At 39.6% G+C, this 19,301-nt stretch overlaps 2 protein-coding genes and 2 long non-coding RNA genes across 6 annotated transcripts in view; 1 reads left to right on the plus strand and 3 right to left on the minus strand.

The window, feature by feature from the left end:
- The window catches only part of LOC112843292 (myelin-oligodendrocyte glycoprotein), a 45,939-nt gene that overhangs the window by 18,751 nt on the left and 7,887 nt on the right, over window positions 1-19,301 (minus strand). The window lies entirely within an intron of this gene.
- On the minus strand, window positions 1,827-5,053 carry LOC106096863 (CD276 antigen). 2 transcript variants are annotated; one of them, XR_002059444.2, is made up of 5 exons: window positions 4,717-5,053; window positions 3,374-3,751; window positions 3,183-3,260; window positions 2,983-3,092; window positions 1,827-2,900 (listed from the first exon to the last, which is right to left on the minus strand). It is a non-coding gene; the product is annotated as a CD276 antigen (long non-coding RNA). The 2 variants fall into 2 exon arrangements; XR_002059443.2 differs by having other exon boundaries at window positions 2,983-3,095; window positions 4,717-5,045.
- On the minus strand, window positions 7,915-9,399 carry LOC112843320 (uncharacterized). The gene is made up of 2 exons (XR_003215605.1): window positions 9,191-9,399; window positions 7,915-8,642 (listed from the first exon to the last, which is right to left on the minus strand). It is a non-coding gene; the product is annotated as an uncharacterized LOC112843320 (long non-coding RNA).
- On the plus strand, window positions 13,361-15,669 carry LOC109198909 (tripartite motif-containing protein 16-like). The gene has a single exon (XM_019354224.2). It carries the CDS (start codon window positions 13,720-13,722, stop codon window positions 15,391-15,393), a length of 1,674 nt encoding a protein of 557 aa, XP_019209769.1. The 5' UTR covers window positions 13,361-13,719; the 3' UTR covers window positions 15,394-15,669.

Consider the following 19,301-nt stretch of genomic DNA (forward strand, 5'->3'; position numbering starts at 1 on the left):
ATAGACCTCCCTCTCCCCAGCTACCTCCTCCAACTTATTCGGGGGAACACCAAGGCGTTCCCAGGCCAGCCGAGAGATATAATCTCTCCAGCGTGTCCTGGGTCTGCCCCGGGGCCATTTCTTTCGTTCTTTCGGGCACACAGCTCGTAAACACCAGGTGAGGGTAAGGGCGTAGATCGACCGGTAAACTGAGAGCTTCGCTTTTACGCTCAGCTCTCTCTTCACCACAACAGACCGGTACAGCGTCCGCATCACTGCAGCCGCTGCACCAGTCCGTTTGTCGATCTCCCGCTCCCTTCACCCGTCTCTCGTGAACAAGACCCCGAGAGACTTAAACTCCTCCACTTGGGGCAGGGTCTCGTCCCTGACCCGGAGTGGGCAATCCACCCTTTTCCGTTATACTGGAAGTGAATATGATCGACGAGGAGGAGGCCGAAGTTCCACAGCAGCAGCACGGCGAGGATTTCATCATGTGTAAAAATTGAGATGCACTTTTGAAATAGCACCTTTTGTCTTTTAAATTAAATTAGTTACTTAAAGTCAAACAACTTTACACTGACAGTGGATTTTTTCAGTAACCATAAATGTAAAAGTAATGATGGATTAAGGATTAATAATGGATTTATTAAATGATTATTCCAACAGTAAAATAAAACCCGACTTAAAGTTTCATTGAACTTTTCTTCTGTGTTTCTTTATAAAGTTTATAAACATTAAGCGCTCAGTTTACTATAATTCAAAGCTCAGTGCATGAGGCACTAAAACCTGGTAAATATCATGTGGTAAAGCCACGTTGTAATTGCTGTGATCCAGTTTGCAGTTGGCAAAGTGAACATCAGCTAATAAATGTCATCAATTAGTTTCTTTGTCTACTTTTTAAAAAGTGGTTCTACAATTTTATTAAAATACAAGAAAGAACTTGAAACCCCCCAAATTACACAGCAGGACCTGGAGACCTTCACTCAGTCTGTCATTTTCCACATTAAGTGCTGTGTAGATAATGTGACAGTGACAAAAACCATCCGGGTTTTTTCGTAACTAAAAACCTTGGATGACGATGAAGTCTCGGCTCTGATTAGAACTCATAACTCATCTTCAGGCTGAGAGACAGGTCTCTAAGTGTGAAATAAATAAATAAATGAAATGAAATGTGTGTTGTCATGACATATGACAGCTATTACACTGCAGTGTGACGTCTTGGTCACTGCCTGAGCTTCATGGACATTTTTCACATGTGAGCTGAGTAATTTGTGGGTCCAATTTCGAAATTAGAGGAAGTAATGTTTGGCTTTTTTCAGTCCGGTCTCAAGTTTCAGATCACTTGATAGAAACATACAGTCAGCTGAGAACAGGGGTGAGTGTTTGTGAAATTTTTCTCAGGTGGTAAATGTGGAAGTAAGTGCCGCACAAAAACTGCTGAGGAGTTACAGACTTTTTCACGCTAAGTCATTGTGTCTTCCTGTTGTTTAACTGTTGGGATTTTGTTATTTGTCAGGTAAATGAGGACAGATAGCACCTCTGCTTTTCTTCATATTGTTGATTCTGGGTGGAGCAGGTGGCTGTTTTCTCCTCTCCATATAGAAACTAGCACAGAGTCAGAAGCAGAGAGGTCTCATCTCATTTCCAAGAGAGACCTGGCAGATGGCAGCGTTCTCTTAAACAAAAACGGCATACACCATCTTGATGATTGACGTCAGGTTTATAAGATGCAAACAATAAACAAAGGATCCATTAATATAAATATAGGTTCTCATTGTCAAGTTTAACCATGTTACGAGGTAAACAGTGACTCAACATCAAATAGAGGCAAAAAAGAAAACACCACATTAGTGTCTAAAGGTGCTTGAACTTTTTACTTTCACACTCATATTTGCAGACGATTTCACACATTCACATATATCACTGTAACTTTACACTCACTGCAGTAACAAATACATCCATCCATAATTCTTAAATATAAATATTCTTATAAATAAATATCTGAGGTAATAAAAGAACATGACCCTGAGCTGGCTAACAGCTGCAAACACATCAGTTTAACTGTGAACCAAAGGAGCGACGGTCATGTGACAGAACAGGAATAAAGAAGAGTTGGACACAAATATCCTCTAATTTTAGCTCCGCAACTGCAGCAGAAACCACAGTCAGGAGGATTTCTGTCAGTCTGCACAATGTTTATAGCTTTAAATGACAAAATTAAAGTAAAGCTGGAGCTCTGTATCAGGATCAAACTGCTTTTTTCAATAAATAACTAGAAACAGTCTGAACATAGAGTCCCGACCAGCAGGAAGTTTAAATTACATTTAATAAATTAACTGTGGAATTTAAAATAAATAAATAAATAAATATCTGAAGTTTCAATCACCTTATATAAGGTGCTCACAATGCTGTCATATAAAACTAGCTTTCATACATAAACACTTTCAGCATCACAATAAGTGACTCTGTTTAAATTACAGCTGCATTAAACATCATTTGCAGCATTAACACAGTGCAGTAAAGTAATCAGCTTATAACCTGTTTTTGTAACTTCTTCTGCGTCTCCAACACAGTTTTCAGATGATGTCATCTTTCCCCCTGAGCTGTGTCACAAATGTTCATGGAAATTTCCTTTAATGTTGTGAAATCCTTCCAGCCCTGCTGTTTGGGAACGATCCAGTCCAGCACAGCAACGAACAGGGATGGATCATTTCCTTTAAAACATTTTCTTTGTGTGAAAATGAGCTCGATGAATAAACTGGACGAGGCTGGAGTCTTCAGCTGGGGTCAAAGTTCAAAGTGTGTTGTTTGCTAAAGCAGAGTAGAAAAGCAGTACAGAAGAACCAGTCCATTTATTCCTTTGAGCAAGGCAGCTAGACTGGTAGTGGTTGTTTTTCTGTCTTATCGTTCTCTGGATGCTTCTGTTGAAAAAAGCAGAATAAGGAGTCAGTCTGACGGCACAAGAAGCAACAACATGTTTGTGTTTGTTTGTTTGTTTCTTACTTTTAGTGTCCGGGGAAAAATGTGTCTGGAGAAATATGCAGTAAATCCAGCGAGAACCAAAACTAATAATAAGGTGACGACAACGACGACCACAGCGACCCTGGATCGACCTGCTGAAGTAGAAAAGACAAGAAGGTCACCACAAATGCACAAAACCCCAAACAGGGATGATGCAGAGAAGAGTTGGACTGTTTTCTCACCATTTGTTGGAGTCGTGTCCTGAGGATCTGGAGTTTGCAGCGGCATCTCTGTCGTTGAGGTTTTAGCAAAGTTTGAATCTAAAAGACAAAACAGTCAAAATCTGTTATTAAAATTAGGCTGAAAGTTTGTATTGGGGACAAAACAACTTTGAATTTGGAACCACAAACATCATCAAAACAAATCTTCTCACCGACTACAAGTTCAACAATCGCAGCTTTCACTCTGCTCCTCAGCTTGGGGATGAAGCATCTGTATCTGCCGTTGTCTTCCTCCGACACGTTCAGGATCTTCAGTGAAATGTTCCCGTGTTTCATGGCGTCCATGAACAGCTCTGTCCTCCTGAAGTACGAGGCCATCTTCATGTCGGGGACCTCCTTCCTGTCCCTGTACAGGTGAACGTACTCCACTCGGCTCAGCCGGTCCGACGGGTCGGGCTTCAGGTCGGGTTTGGACCACTCCACCGTCAGACCCTGGACATCGAACATGGGCTCCAGGTGGCACGGCAGGATGACATCATCACCCGGAGCAGCGATGATAGGAAGATTTGAACCGATCACCAGAACCTCACCTGGAAAGAGATGGGAAATTAAACCTCCTGAACTCCCACAGACCCCTGTCGAGTTACACACCAAAGACCTGGAGAGCATGAACAGCCCCACTGGCCTCTGTGCTGTTACTTAAGTCTTTCTTAATATACGTTACAAAATTTCAGCCATAACCGGTGTGCAGTTGTTGTCAGTGATGGCTGTTTGTTCTGTTACAGACTGACTGAGCCTCGTATGTGCTGTCTGTGGCCCTGAAATTCTAACATTTTTAAGTTTTACATAAACAACTTGATTTTATTTCATTACTATCTGCTTTGTGTTTTCACTGACTCATGTTGATCTTCTGATAATTTACTTGCTGAAACTGATTATTTAACTGCTCCAAATAAAGAAAAATAAGATGAGTTCGGGTTTGATAACCAACTAATTTTATTTATTTATTTAAAAATTGAAACTACAAATCCAGAGTAAACTACAAAACACGCACAAACACCTGATTGGACGAACGAGTTATGTGGGCAGTCAGAGCTCATTCCTGAGTCATGACGGCGGAAAGCTAAGCGAGTTTGTGGAAACACATGTTGTCAGCAGCAGCAGCCTGTGTGCGGGCAGAGTCTGCATCACTCCGGATCAATAAACAGTCTTTTAGTTTCGGCTCACCGGACGTTGTTTTTGTAACTCTGCTCTTTCTCCCCTCTGACAAACACACGGCTCTTATAAACACGTCACACGTTAGACCTGCTCGGTGAATCATCTCTATCGTGTCCGTTAAAAATAAAACTCAACTGAGAGCAGTCGCTTCACACAGTCAGAACCTGCCTGACAATCTTCTCATTTTAAAGTAACTCACTGACAAGCTGTCACCACTGTTAGTGACGGACAACACAGCACAGCTGATAATAGTCAATTTAGCTTTTTCACATCCGCCAGTTTTTGATTAAAATTCAGTGTAATCTGCACTAACATGCAGCTGGAAACATCTGTTTACCTTGTACAGGAGTCCAGACGGACAAAGCCGAGCACAGGAGAAAAGTCCAGAGTGGCAAAAAGGAAGAGTCCTTAAAGTTGTTCAGAGACATGATCGATGATTAAAAGTTCCGTTTTCTGACAGAAGCGAGTTTTTTGGAAAGCTGCAGTCCGATCAGTCCCTGCCTGCTTCGCTCTGAACGAATGAATGAGCTGCGAGGCTCACTCGCTCTCTACATATAACAGTCTCCGCCTACGGCGATCTGATTGGTTTAAGCGGTTGTAATTTAGCCCTAGATGGTTATGAAGTCCCGTGATGTGATGACGCAGGGGAAACCTCACAGTGAAACCTGTCTGTCGCGCTTTATCGCAACACCGAAATTACTTTGTATTTTGGATCACTTACAAACTCCAGAGAACAATGGAAGCTCTGCTGGTTACACTGATGCTGGCAGCACTGCACTCCTCCTTATATGCTATTAGTCAATACAGATATTGTACAGCTTTTACATTACTGCTAATAATAACCATAATCATAGGTATAATAATATATCTGTATTTATAAATGACAGACTAAAGAGGAGTAATGATATATAAATGATGAATTAAGCACATTTTAATTTATGCTTAATAGTGTGGCATTAATATATAAAGTGCTATCATTATTTTTTTAAATATCTCAAATAAAATGAGGACTCGTACCTTTGAGTTTCTCTGACATTAATTAAATGGATGAATTCCGAATGACAACATTGATTAGCTCCACAGAAGCTCAAACAATAGGAACATGCTGTTTCTGCAGCTGTTTACAGTCTGCAGAAACTTCCTTGACTGGAAGCAGATGACGTGTGCTAGCAACAGCAAAGTTCAATAGGAATAAACACTCACTTTCACTTCCTCTTCCAGCACATGTGTTTAGCACAGACTGGGCGTAGCTCTGCTGAGAACTAATGTCACTGCAGCGGCCTGGACAATCCTGGATTATTATAGTGAAATCAACTTCAGTGGGTTTTTACTGTAACACATGCACTGGTTTTCCTAAACCTTGTCTCTGACATTTGCCTTCTATACAACAATAAGTGATTATAATCAAAAGAAATAAAACCAGCACTGAAACCAATGAAAATGAAATGTTTTTAAACAATAAAAAGCTGAAATAAGAAAATTTGCTCTGGAAATAAAAAACTCTGAAATAAAGAAAACTAATTCAGAAAAAAATAGTTTTATAATAACTTATTATAAGTTTGTCTTGAAGCAGGGCGACAGCGCTCCGTCAGCTGGACTGTAAATCCTGCTTAAGACAACACGAGGCATCAGTTTGTATAAAATAAGTAAACGTGCTTCATCTCTCATCAGTTCAGCAGCTTTTTCTAACAGGAACTTCTCTGATTTAAAACAGGTGATTTACAGGAGTCAGTCAGCCTACATCTGAAACCATTGAGTCAAAGTATGGTTTACTGGTGGAGGTTTGACAAAAAGCCTCATAACTTATGATGAAACTATGATTTTTATAAGTGTGGCACGTATTATCATCACAAAGAATGCACTGTATAATGATTTAAAATATTATGTCTCGTTTGACCTCTGACCTCTCCTTCAAGGTCAATAGACTGATCTGAAGGTCCCTTCAGTATTTAATGTTGAATAATCTTATATTTTTAGAGCACTTTAAACATACTGTCATTAAAAAAAAGTGCAGTTCATCTCTCCTCTTAAATCACGTGACAATCTGAGCTCAGACGAACTTACTGAGATCAGCAGCAGCCTGTCAGAGGCTGAGGATTAGTGAATATGTGGAATAATGACTCAGCTCTGTGGCTCTAACTTGTTAATGACGCAGAGAATGATGGTCAGATTATGAAGTATGAATATTTCTAGATTTTATTTTTAAATCTCCTGACACTCTGGTTCATGGTTTGAGAAAAATAAATATGTACTTTCACGTCCTGTTTTACATGAAAACATAACAGCTCTATGATGATTTAAATATATTTGATCAAACGTGAAAATGGGAAAAACATGTAATTTATTCTATGACCATGTAAAACCATTACAGCTGTTGAACTCTGTCCTCACTGTATCATAACAAAGCCTTATAACTATCATCCATAATAATCAGTATTAATTAAGCATTAACAGTTAGAACACAAAACAAAAATGGCAGCTCAGGTGGATCACATGAGCTCTGCTTTCATTTCAGTCTTGCTGCCCACCAAAGTGTTTCTAACCACAAGTCAGATTTTATCTTCATGCAACAGTTTAATCTGAACACTTCAGGCACTTTAGTTTCCTCACATCCAGTTTAGAATAACTGATGAACCCAATAAGCACATCTTCAGAGAGGAAGCTGGAGAACACACAGACTCCACACAGAAAGAGCCCAGCTGGGATTTTAACCAGCAACCTTTTTGCTGTGAGGCAACAAACTAACCACTAAATCAACATATGGACCATCATGGTGACTATTTTCTGGTTTTACTGTCCAGTAAAGAACACTTGGGAGGAAAGAAACAACGATAAAATCAGCTGTGTTTTATATTTTGTTTTATTTAAATTAATAATACATATGATTTGATTTTCAGTTGATGTTTTCACTTTACTCAGCTGAATACACCTGCAGTGCATTTAAATATCCCTGAAACACAACAAATGTACAAAAACTACAGACACAGAACCTTCATTCAGTGCAACAACAAACAGGCATTAATAAACAATATACAACAATGACAATGAAACACAAGCGATGCAATGACATCACTGATGGCACAATAAAGTTTATACAGACGAGCAAAAGAAAGTGAATGATGAGTCAGTCTGATTGCACAAGCAGCAACAACATACTCACTCTTACTTTTAGAGTGAAAGAAATATGCAGAAAACCAGCAACAGCCGAAACAGATGATAAAATAACAACGACCACAGAGACCCTGCATCGATCTGCTGATGTACAAAAGACAAAAAGGTCCCCACAAACACACAAAAACCCAAAAAGATATGATGCAGAGAAAAGTTGGACTGTTTTCTCAACTTAATTCCTTCTTTATAAAAAGGTAACATTTGACCTACTTTCATCGGCTAATTCTGACCAATCGTAAGAGTCGATTTCACACAGGTTGACCAAAAATTCTCTGCTGAGCGACCTCTGAACCAAGAACAAACTTAACTTTATACTGCTGTGGATGCTCTATCTTATAAGACTGACATGATGTTTGAATCTGTAGTTTTGGTCATAGTGAACCTGAATAAAAAAGGGAAAAAAATTTTGCCCTGAAAATCGAAAATTTTTCTAACATTTATTTTAGCAGTATAAATCTATTCTTTATGGCAGCTCAGTAAAGTGAGGATGAAGTCACTTTTTGCAGCAAATAAGGTTTTCTGCTGAAAGTGGAACAAACAGACAGTCAGAGCTGGAAACTGCTCCGGTTTCAGTTTCTCCTTGTAGGCACAGAGGAGGCTTTTACTGAGGTATTTTAAAGAGTTTACAGCACAGTGTGCAGCTCTCTCTCTCTCTCTGCTGATGAGAGTGAATGGAGCTCACCCACCTGTCTCTGTCTTTCTCACTTTCTCACATCTTTCTGCCATTCAAAGCAGGTATTTATATATTATTTATATATTTGCATAATATCCGATTGATTATTTGATTTCACTTTGGATACCAGTGTTAAAGTGATTGTCTAATTGTTCTTTACAATCCACAGCACTACTATAATGGCCTCTGTGTTTCTATCTTTCTATCTAACATTCTCACTCTGATGGATGCATCAGGGTTCGTATTTTTAAGGATATTTGGTGGATTTAAGGAGCCAAGGATCAACTCACCAACCTTTCATTTGGTAGAGGACCTGCTCTACAGCCACCTCACATGGAGAACACAGAGGAACTTGGAATTTGAATATCCAGGAAAGGTCATAGTTTTGCATTACTCATTTTCACATTTTGTTTGCTGACCTCTGCTCTCGGTTCTTAAACTTGAGTGTTTTAAAGTAAAGTGAACATATTTAGTGACAACAAACCTGCTGTAATTGGAAATGGCATCTCCATTTTTATATCATCAAAAATGAAAAACACTGGCACATAAAAACATGACAACAACACCTGGATCAATACTGTGAGATTATTGCACTGTCGTATGTTACATTATACCTCTAATCAAAGAATTGTTGAATCATTATACAGCTGATTAAAGATTGTGAAATCATTATGTAGTTTTAGGTTGCATTATACTCCTGATTTAGAAAAAGGTGAAGATTATTAGATTTATTAGACTGATTTGTATTGGACTGCTAATTTGCTGTGAATGAATTACACTGTTTTATGGTACTTCATACTGCTGATTTATAAAGAGAATACTGTTTGCAGGGAATCATGGCCTTGCTTTTCTGATTGTAGAAAGAACAGAGCATACTGCACGGGAGCTTCTCCCCCACATTAGCCAGGAGCAGAAAAACAGGGAGCCCAGGTCAGATAGAAAGAATGTGGATGTTTAGGTTTATGACGAGGTGGGAGCCACCAGAGGCTATAAGAGTTTGAGTAACGGTCCAACATTTTGAGATCTGCTGTGACCCTCTTTGTGCACATCTCCCATCCAGATGATTGTATTGCTCATGGTATTTGTGTGGAATAATAAGAGTGTATTGATTAAAGTGATTGTTGATTGAGCATTTAAACACCGAGTGTTGTTCTTCCTTCAGCCCCAAGATCAAAGAATTGGGTTATTTAACATTACCTACAGTCGATTGTAGTAAAGTCCACAGTGGAACCATGAAAAAAGGCCTGAAATCTATGATGTCATCTTGTTAACAGTCTGTGGGGATCCAGATCTTCTTCTTCCTCATCTTCACATTCAGGCTGCCGACAAAAATATAACTGTTACATCTCAACACAGACATGCAGCTCAGTGTAACACTTAAATATCTCTAAAAACTATTGAAAACTAGTTTTTTTTATTTATTTATTTATTCTGAACACTAAAGTGTGGTCAAATCTGCCAAAATCAAATGTTGCTGGATCAAAAACCAAAGTTTTTCTTTTCTAAATGAAATTGTGTATAAGACACTGACTGAACCTCTGTCAGAAGAATCCTGTTCACTTATTTTCAGCTGTGTGTTTACTTTATTACTGGAATAATTTTCTGGATTTACTCGTTTGAATCCAGCTTTTGTGTGAACACATGAAAATTTGCAGATAAAGTGAACACAGCTGGAAACTGTGAGGAAACAGAACACGTGTTATTATACTGTAACAATGAACGGCTCCTATACATGTTAACAATGAATAAGTTGATCATAAAATCTTTTAGTTCAGGCGATAACTGTGAAATTGTCACTGGGAGTGGGACTGATACAGTCTCAGTGTGTTAATGATAAAGGTGAGAGGTCGTCCCTTCTTGTCCTCTCCTGCTCCAGTCAAGCAGTGAGATGTTTAGGTGCAAACATCTCACTGCTTGACTGGAGCAGGAGAGGACAGAAAAATAAAGATTGATATTTTTTTTTTGCTCTTAAAAATTAGAAAAAATAAATCATCTATCTATCTATCTATCTATCTATCTATCTATCTATCTATCTATCTATCTATCTATCTATCTATCTATCTATCTATCTATCTATCTATCTATCTATCTATCTATCTATCTATCTATCACAACAACAGTCGTCAGGCGCTTTATTGTAAAGCAATAACACGCCTGACGCTGTCACCCAGATTCAATGTTTGCTTTACTTCTTTACTTCTTATCTTTTACATGTCTGATGTCATCAGAGGGATTCCCTCCTACATCACAATGCAGGGAGAACCATGTAAACAAACACAGGAAACACTTTTATGATGGGTGATGGTTGTTGGAACACCCACCAACCAACACCTGGTTGAGATCTGTGACCCAGATTCATTGTTTGCTTTACTTCCAGCAGCACTTTTATGATTCCTTCTGACTTATTACTGAAACACACTTATGTGGATTTACACATTCTACTCCAGCTGTTGTGTAACACGTGAACTGTTCTGTATTACAGATAAAGTGAACCCTGCTGTCTCGTGCACTGACATTACCGCCACACAGGAAGTGAAACCTCGTACTTTCAGAGGTAAGAACATAAAAACTTGCTCAGATACTCACAGTTCTCTCTTTGATCGCAGGCTTTCCTTATTTCCTTGATGACATTATCATTGTTTATAAATAGGAGTAACCTGCTGATGTAATGGAAGTTTCAGGGCGGCGTTTGCATGCTTTCATACTATCACTCTCACTATCACAGGAAGACAGTCTCAGTCTCATAAATGACTTCATTTGGATTGTTATTGGCACAGACACGGACTCTCTAACCCTGCTGTTATCTCGGAGGGCTGTGCTATCCTACCCTGGATCACCACCAAGTCATTGGTTCAGGTATGTGGATGACACCTGAGTGACAATCAAATCTCACCACAATTCACGGATCACAGCAACTAGCTGGACGATCACATCAGATACACCAGGGAGGATATGAAGGCAGGTTGGCCTTCTTACACTGTGAGATTTCCATAATGGGGGGCATTTAAAAGCTGATGTGCCAGGTTTCCCCAACATTATAAAGCGTTTACAAGAAACCTGCAGTCAGCTGAGAACGAAGAAGTCAGTTGGATGAGTGACGAAATGTTTCTCACACTGAAAACGTTCAGATGAACAAAATCAATGTTTAGGGATCCTCTCACTTTTCTATTCAACGTTCAAGACTCAAACAGACACATTTTATTGTAACGTTTCACTTGAATAACAAAAGAGAGACAGAAAGTTTCGTCATATTTCTGATTCTTTTTTCAGGCTCGGTCCGATCAGAGCTGTGTTTCGGGAACAGCAGCTGATAAACATCACGATTTACTCAGAAACATAACATTATTAATCTTTAAAATAGAAAAGCAACTCTGGCCAGTGGCGGTCCTAGCCTGTTTGGCGCCCCGGGCGAACGCTCCCTCTGGCAAATTGTGCAAATGTAGAGTCACATGATCACGCTGCTGTAAACCTGTGTAGTCAGTAGATGGTGCTGTTGGACTGTGTTTGTCTTTGTGAACGCTGTAACGTCAGAGTTAGAATCTACTTAGTTTAACACAGAAATATGTGTACGAGTTTTAGTTTAAGTAATTATAACTGTTATATAAACCTACAGACGTGACATGAATCTAAATGTTATTTCTTGTTGTTTATTTCCTCTTCAGAGCAAACCTATGCACACTCACAGATTAGAAAGGCTGTAAAACCTGTACTGTGCCCTTCATTACTGTGCTGTGTAAATATCTGAGCCAACTAAATAAATGACTGGACTGCATTTGATTGGCTGCTGCTTGTTCTGATCGACACCCCCAGAAAGACACAACACAAAGAGCTGCAATACATACCAGTTATCAATATTCTGATTGGCTGACCTCCATTCCTATGGACTCATGTTCAATCACACAGACCCCCTCATCACCCCCTGTCCCCCTTCAGCTACAAGTACAAGTTTTGTACCAGATTTCTCTTAAGAAGTGCAGTAAAAGTCGAAGCTCACAATGCATGAATTTGTGACTCGAGAGGGAGCAGTCAAGCTTTCAGGGCTGAGAGGCCAGCGTGAAAATGAACCCAGAAGCAGACTCAAGTCACGGCTGTTTCAACCTTAAACTGATTTTATTAAATACAGAGATAGACAATTGTAAAATATTACAAGGTGGAAACTTCTGAGAGGCTGGATCCACTGTAACAGAGGAGAGCGGTATTATTTCCAGTGCAGGTGAGTTGTACTGCAAGAAGATTGCTTCCTTGACAGGCTGGTGAATCTGGGTTTTGGAGGGAGGGAGACCTTCTTTTCTGGACTGATGGATGGTTACAGTGAGCAGGAAAGCAGGCAGGTGGGTTTCCAGATTCTCCACAGGAAGTTGGGTGAAACAGAGCGACGGCTACTGGCAGGTAAGATTCAGGCAGGCAGCTGGTTGCAGGGAAAGACCAGTGACAGAAGAAATCCAGATAAGAGTGGAGGTGAGTGGATAATGATCTGGAGGTGCAGGAAACTGGAGACACACAGAAGGTGAAATTAAACAGAGGAACACTTGGAGCCAGCAGAACATGGAGGCTGATTTAAAACTACTGTTTAGATGACAATCTGATAAATATTGGAGCTCTGAGGTGGACCATAAAACTTCATCGCTGATTGCAGACAATGAGCCGCATGTGGAGGCTGATGTAGACCCAGAACTTCACCTGGAGGCAGGACCTGAGCTTTGAGTAAGAAAACATTCCCTAAAACGCCACCGACACCCCGGATCATGACACGAGCACTTGTATTCACTGATCTGAGAGGTTGGAGTCACAGAGTTTTGGTTCTAAGTAGTAAAAATAATAAATAAGAGTAAAATTTGAAATGCAAGTCTGCAGCTCTCAATGTATTTGTGAAAACATCAATATCAATATAAGTGAAAGAAAAACCTGTTCTACACATTCTGACCTTTTATTCTGTAAATGTTCACATTTTGCAGCATATATAACCTGATATTCAACCATGTAAAACACAAAAATACTTACAGTAAAGATAAAGACACTGGCTCTGTGTCTGAAAGCCAAATGTCTCATATTTGAAGGATTAATAACTGTGAAATATTTAATAATTTTTGTGTCTGAATATGAACATTTTTGAAATGAAAAACAATTCATGGTATAATATGTGCCATGGTGTGACAGTGTGACAGCTTTTTATTTACTTGTCATTCATATATTATAAATGTAAAAACTGATCCGCCTCCTTTGTTCATGTTCAAAGTGTTAAACAAACAGCGTCTACGTCAAACTGCTCCACTTCCTGGACTGTGTCAAAGCCTGATAACTCCTCCCTCTTCTTCCTGAAACACTGTGAATGTATTTCCTTGTTCCCTCCCCTTTAGATCTGCAGTTTGAAGATGGGTATAACAAACATGTTGTAACGTTTCAGAGCCGACAGGCTCCATTCACTACAGAAAAGTATGTTATGAGATCAGAGGTCAGAATGCTTTCGTTTCTGCCAAAGAGGAACTGAGAGGAGAAATGGCGCAGAAAGGAGTTCAGCTGGACCGAGAAACTATTTCTTGTTCCATCTGTTTGGATCTACTGAAGGATCCGGTGACTACAGCCTGTGGACACAGCTACTGCATGAACTGTATTAAAAGTTTCTGGGATGAAGAGGACAGGAAGGGAATCCACAGCTGCCCTCAGTGCAGGAAGACTTTCATACCGAGGCCTGTCCTGGAGAAAAACATCATGTTAGCAGCTTTAGTGGAGCAGCTGAAGAAGACTGGACTCCAAGCTGCTCCAGCTGATCACTGCTATGCTGGACCTGAAGATGTGGCCTGTGATGTCTGCACTGGGAGGAAGCTGAAAGCCATCAAGTCCTGTTTATTCTGTCTGATCTCTTACTGTGAGAAACACATTCAGCTTCATTTTGAGTCTTCTGCCTTTGCAAAACACAAGCTGGTGGCCCCCTCCAAGAAGCTCCAGGAGAACATCTGCTCTCGTCATGATGAGGTGATGAAGATTTTCTGTCGTACTGATCAGCAGAGTATCTGTTATCTCTGCACAATGGATGAACATAAAGGCCATGAAACAGTCCCAGCTGCAGCAGAAAGGACTGAGAAGCAGAAGGAGCTCGAGGTGAGACGACTAAACATCCAGCAGAGAATCCAGGAGCGAGAGAAAGATGTGAAGCTGCTTCAACAGGAGGTGGAGGCCATCAATGGCTCTGCTGATAAAGCAGTGGAGGACAGTGAGAAGATGTTCACTGAGCTGATCCGTCTCATCCAGAAAAGAAGCTCTGATGTGAAGCAGCAGGTCAGATCCCAGCAGGAAACTGAAGTGAGTCGAGTCAAAGAGCTTCAGGAGAAGCTGGAGCAGGAGATCGCTGAGCTGAAGAGGAAAGACGGCGAGCTGGAGCAGCTCTCACACACAGAGGATCACAACCAGTTTCTACACAACTACCCCTCACTGTCAGCACTCAGTGAGTCTACACACTCATCCAGCATCAATATTCGTCCTCTGAGCTACTTTGAGGATGTGACAGCAGCTGTGTCAGAGACCAGAGATAAACTACAGGACATTCTGAGAGAGGAATGGACAAACATCTCACTGACAGTCACTGAAGAGGATGTTTTACTGTCACCACCAGAGCCAAAGACCAGAGCTGGATTCTTAAAATATTCACATGAAATCACACTGGATCCAAACACAGCAAACACGCGTCTGTTATTATCTGATGGGAACAGAAAAGTAACAAGAATGAAACAACAACAGTCTTATTCTGATCATCCAGACAGATTCACTGGATGTTATCAGGTCCTGAGTAGAGAGAGTCTGACTGGACGTTGTTACTGGGAGGTGGAGTGGAGAGGGAGAGGAGTTGGTGTAGCAGTCGCATACAAGAATATCAGCAGAGCAGGGAGCCGTGATGAATGCGTATTTGGATACAATGACAAATCTTGGGCATTATGTTGTTATACAACCAGTTATAAATTTCAGCACAACAATGTCCAAACTGTCCTCTCAGGTCCTCAGTCCTCCAGAGTAGGAGTGTACCTGGATCACAGAGCAGGTATTCTGTCTTTCTACAGCGTCTCTGAAACCATGACTCTCCTCCACAGAGTCCAGACCACATTCACTCAGCCGCTCTATGTTGGACTTTATCTTTGGGATGGTGGAGCAACTGCAGAGTTGATTAAAGTCAAATAGACCTTTGAGCTTCCAGTTTTTGTTCTTGTCTCTCTTTGCTGTTGAGAGCTCACTGTTGTGCTGTTTCTTCTCTGCACAGAGATCACTTTATGGCTGCGAGTTTGACATCTTCTGATTGATTGTTTGTAGTTACCTGTAAATTTACCTGAAATTGTATAAAAATCAATGCAACACTTTTTCTCTGTTGAGTCTTTGTGAACAGATCAGAGTGACATGTGAGAAATTTATTTCAAAACAGTTTCCACTGGACCCCAAAGTAAGTAAAGGAAGTAATGATCATAAACATAATCAAACAATAATTCAACAGTTTTAGGGCCTCAAGTTTTTTCATTGTTTAAACAACAATAACACTGGAACTTTATTTATTTTTATTTCTTAAAGATTTGGATTTTATAGGGGGCCAGTCTCATGTAGTTTAAATAGAACCAACTACATATTATGTAGTTGGTTCTATTTTTCCTTTCTGTTGTTTATTTACTTCCTTTACAGAGAAGAAAATATTGTTTTAATACAAGAAAACTTGCACAAAAAGTAGTTCATGTCTCTCAGTCAGTCCAGTGTGTGATGTCTCGTGAACTCAGTAAGATCGATGGGAGTTTGTGGCAGAAATTTTCTGATAGATTAAACATTGTGAATAATTCTCAAACTGCTTTGACGCTGTGTTGATGAGAGTCAATCTAAGTTTCATAGTCTTTTAAAATCAATAAAATGATGAATTCTCTGATGGTTTTTATCTACAGAAAGCTTTTCATACAGTAGATCATATCAGTTATTCAGGAAACTAGAGAGATATGGAATAAGATGTGTCGCCTATTCCTGGTTGGAAAATGGAAAACTGTGTTGTTTATACTGTCTGAGTGTAACAATCTAAACCCCAAATTATTCTACCATACATTTGTAAACACACTAGAGAAACTAAAGGCAAGCAGTGACTGGAAAAATTGCACAACTAAAATTACTGCCATTGTGTGCAGTTAACTTGCAATATCATCTCTCATGTGATCATTTCAATGATAGGATGAATGAATTCATAACTTGGTAAACAAACAGACACATTTACTACATTTCATGAACACCAAACGTTCTATAAAGAGAGCAAATTTGTAGCTAAAACATGATCAAGGGAGTAATGTACCAAGCAGGGCCAGATCTACAGTGGTGGCATGTGCCACCCAAAATTAATTTCTTTCCACCCTTGGTGCCTCGCCACTTTTGCATGTGATTATGTGTTTATTTAAATACGCTAGCATTAACCCTTTAAAGCCGGTCGGAGCGGGCACGCTCTGTTTTGCGTAACTATTTTGAAATCCCGGTGTTCTGAGAAACTTAATTTTACCCATCAGAGTATGTGTGTAGCTGTTATTAACAAAGGTAGGATGATTTACCACTGAATTTTAGCTGTTAAAGTATGCTTGTAGGTGACATTCACAAAGGTAGGACGGTTTGCCAATGAATTTGTTGTTGTTCGCATGCGCAGAAACAACGGGTAGGATGGTTTGCCAGGTAGGATGGATTCCCAGAACACCGGTAGCACTGCAACCACGTCAGCTAGCCGATGCCAACGTTCACATTTTGGACAGAGAGGACAGACGGTTTGAAAGAGGAGTGAAAGAAGCCATTTATGTCCACTGTGAGCGACCATCTTTGAACAGAGGCGGTGGTTTACGACACCAACTGTCTGCCATCTATAATCCAGTTTTGAGATCCCTTCCCAGACGCCTTAACGCCCACTCACATCCTGGGCCATCTGAGCTCAGGAAATCACATGATAGGGTGGGGCCAGGTTTCACAATGAGCTCACCCGAAACCCTGGCTGATTAGGTCCCATCAGCTTGTCCTAGGTCACAGTTTCCTTCCACAGATAGCTTTGCAAAAACTGCACAAAAACGTAATATTGCAGAAACACGCTTTGCCGATCTGATCAGCTGTTTGTAACACTTCCTACTTCCCATCAGCGCGAACATGTCGCCATGACCTGCCCGAAACCGGAAGTGACGTCATTTTGCAGAACTTTTCTTTTTTTTTTTCATGCCCATTAACCTTATAACTCCTGTTGTGTGTGTGTGTGTGTGTGTGTGTGTGTGTGTGTGTGTGTGTGTGTGTATATACAGAGAGACAGCCAGGTTCATAATGGATATAAGGAAGTTTTTTCAAAAAAAGGAGCCACATTCAGGTAAAAGTGTAAGATCAAATGATCTATCAATCAAGAATAATGTTGGATCAGTGTTTCAATATTTATATCTTTTATTAGATGTTCATGTGGTTTGGTTATTTGCCTTTTGGTTGAAAGTACACTGAGAGGACTTTTTTTGTTAGTGATCTTAATAGTATTTTTTCATATTAATGTAATTTTTTCATCTAATTGAATACAATCTATTTGTGTATGATTGTCAGTCCAATGAGGGAGAGAGGAAAGAGGGGAACGTGAGGAGAAAGTACAAGGTCAGGAAGAACCAGGTAAGAAAACAGACAGGGAACAGTGACAGGCAAAACAGAATCTGTTAAACTGACAAAGAGAAAAAACCTGATTTTACTCACACAGTCTGGAAGTTGTGTCCTCCCTATATTAAAGCTGCTATACAGAATCTGCAAAACAAACTGGGTTGAAACATTTTTGACCCTCTTTAACAACATTCCAACATAACATTATCATTGATTGGGGAGATTAAAATTCATGATATATTTTTTACGTGGTTCAGCCACAACTCTACTAAAACCTCAGCCAGTAATAGGTAGGCCAACTTTTGGACCGCCCAGTTGTCTGTATGACTGCTGGAATACGTACATCACATTTGCACAGAAAATGCCAAACGGTGCCCTGGTGGAGTGAGGAGCTGTAAAGAGAAGCAGAGTGCTCTGTTTATATTCTAAAACTGTTTTAAGCTAGCTTGTTTCAAAGATTCTGTACTGCAGCTTTAAATGTTTTCCAAAAGCACACATACACTTACGTTATCAGTGTTTCTCAAACTTTTTACAATGTGGACCACCTGAGAAAATGTCAAGCTCTCCCAAGCACCACCATGAAACTCATAAATCTTACAACACAAAATTAATATTATCAAATTAGTCAAATTAGTATGGCAAAGTTCCCTCCATTTTTACATTTTTTAATTAATATCTTGTAATAATGTATTTGTAATAACCTATTCTGTTTTGTTAGTATTTTCTATGTATCTGTATTATATTATACATACTCATTAAAAGTGAATCTCTGTCCAAAAAATGCACTCAGTTTACTTTTTACTCACCATGAGCATCATTCATTATTCTCCCCCAGTAATTAAGGTTAGGATATGTATTTTTTTTATTCCAATCCATTCTTCTTTTGCAGCATTTAAATAAACTTTATCAGATTTGATGGTTTTGTTACAGACTTTTCAAAATGTGGGGATTAAATTGTGTTAAAATGTACAGTGACAAAAACAGTGATGTCATGTTTTGTGACGAGGACCCAGGCACAGAGAGACTTGATGAATTTAAGAATCTTATGATTTAATAAAGAAATCTGCAGACTTGCACAGAGATGGTAAAATTATGCTAACTGCAGTTCGTACAGGATAAACAGTGTAAGTGTGGTCATTTTCTTTACTGTTTGGCTCATGAAGAAGTAAAGGTGGTCTATGACATTTAAATGACAGCAGATTAAAGTATTTACTGAAAAATGCTTTTAAAATCACTCCGAAACATTTTAAAATTTCATACATAAAACTATTGTTTACTATTACCTTTGTGGGTTTAAATGAGTTAAACACAAAGTGTAAAGAAATAAATATTGACAATTACTGTCGAATAGCCGAGAGACAGAGTGAGTGAGCTCTATCGACTTATATCAGCAAGAGAGAGAGAGAGCGCCCCTGGTTTCAAGAAGGAAAGTAAAAGTAAAAGAGGCCTAAATGTTCAGCTTTGAC

This window comes from Oreochromis niloticus, linkage group LG3 (genome assembly GCF_001858045.2).
Source record: "Oreochromis niloticus isolate F11D_XX linkage group LG3, O_niloticus_UMD_NMBU, whole genome shotgun sequence".
NCBI lineage: Eukaryota > Metazoa > Chordata > Actinopteri > Cichliformes > Cichlidae > Oreochromis > Oreochromis niloticus.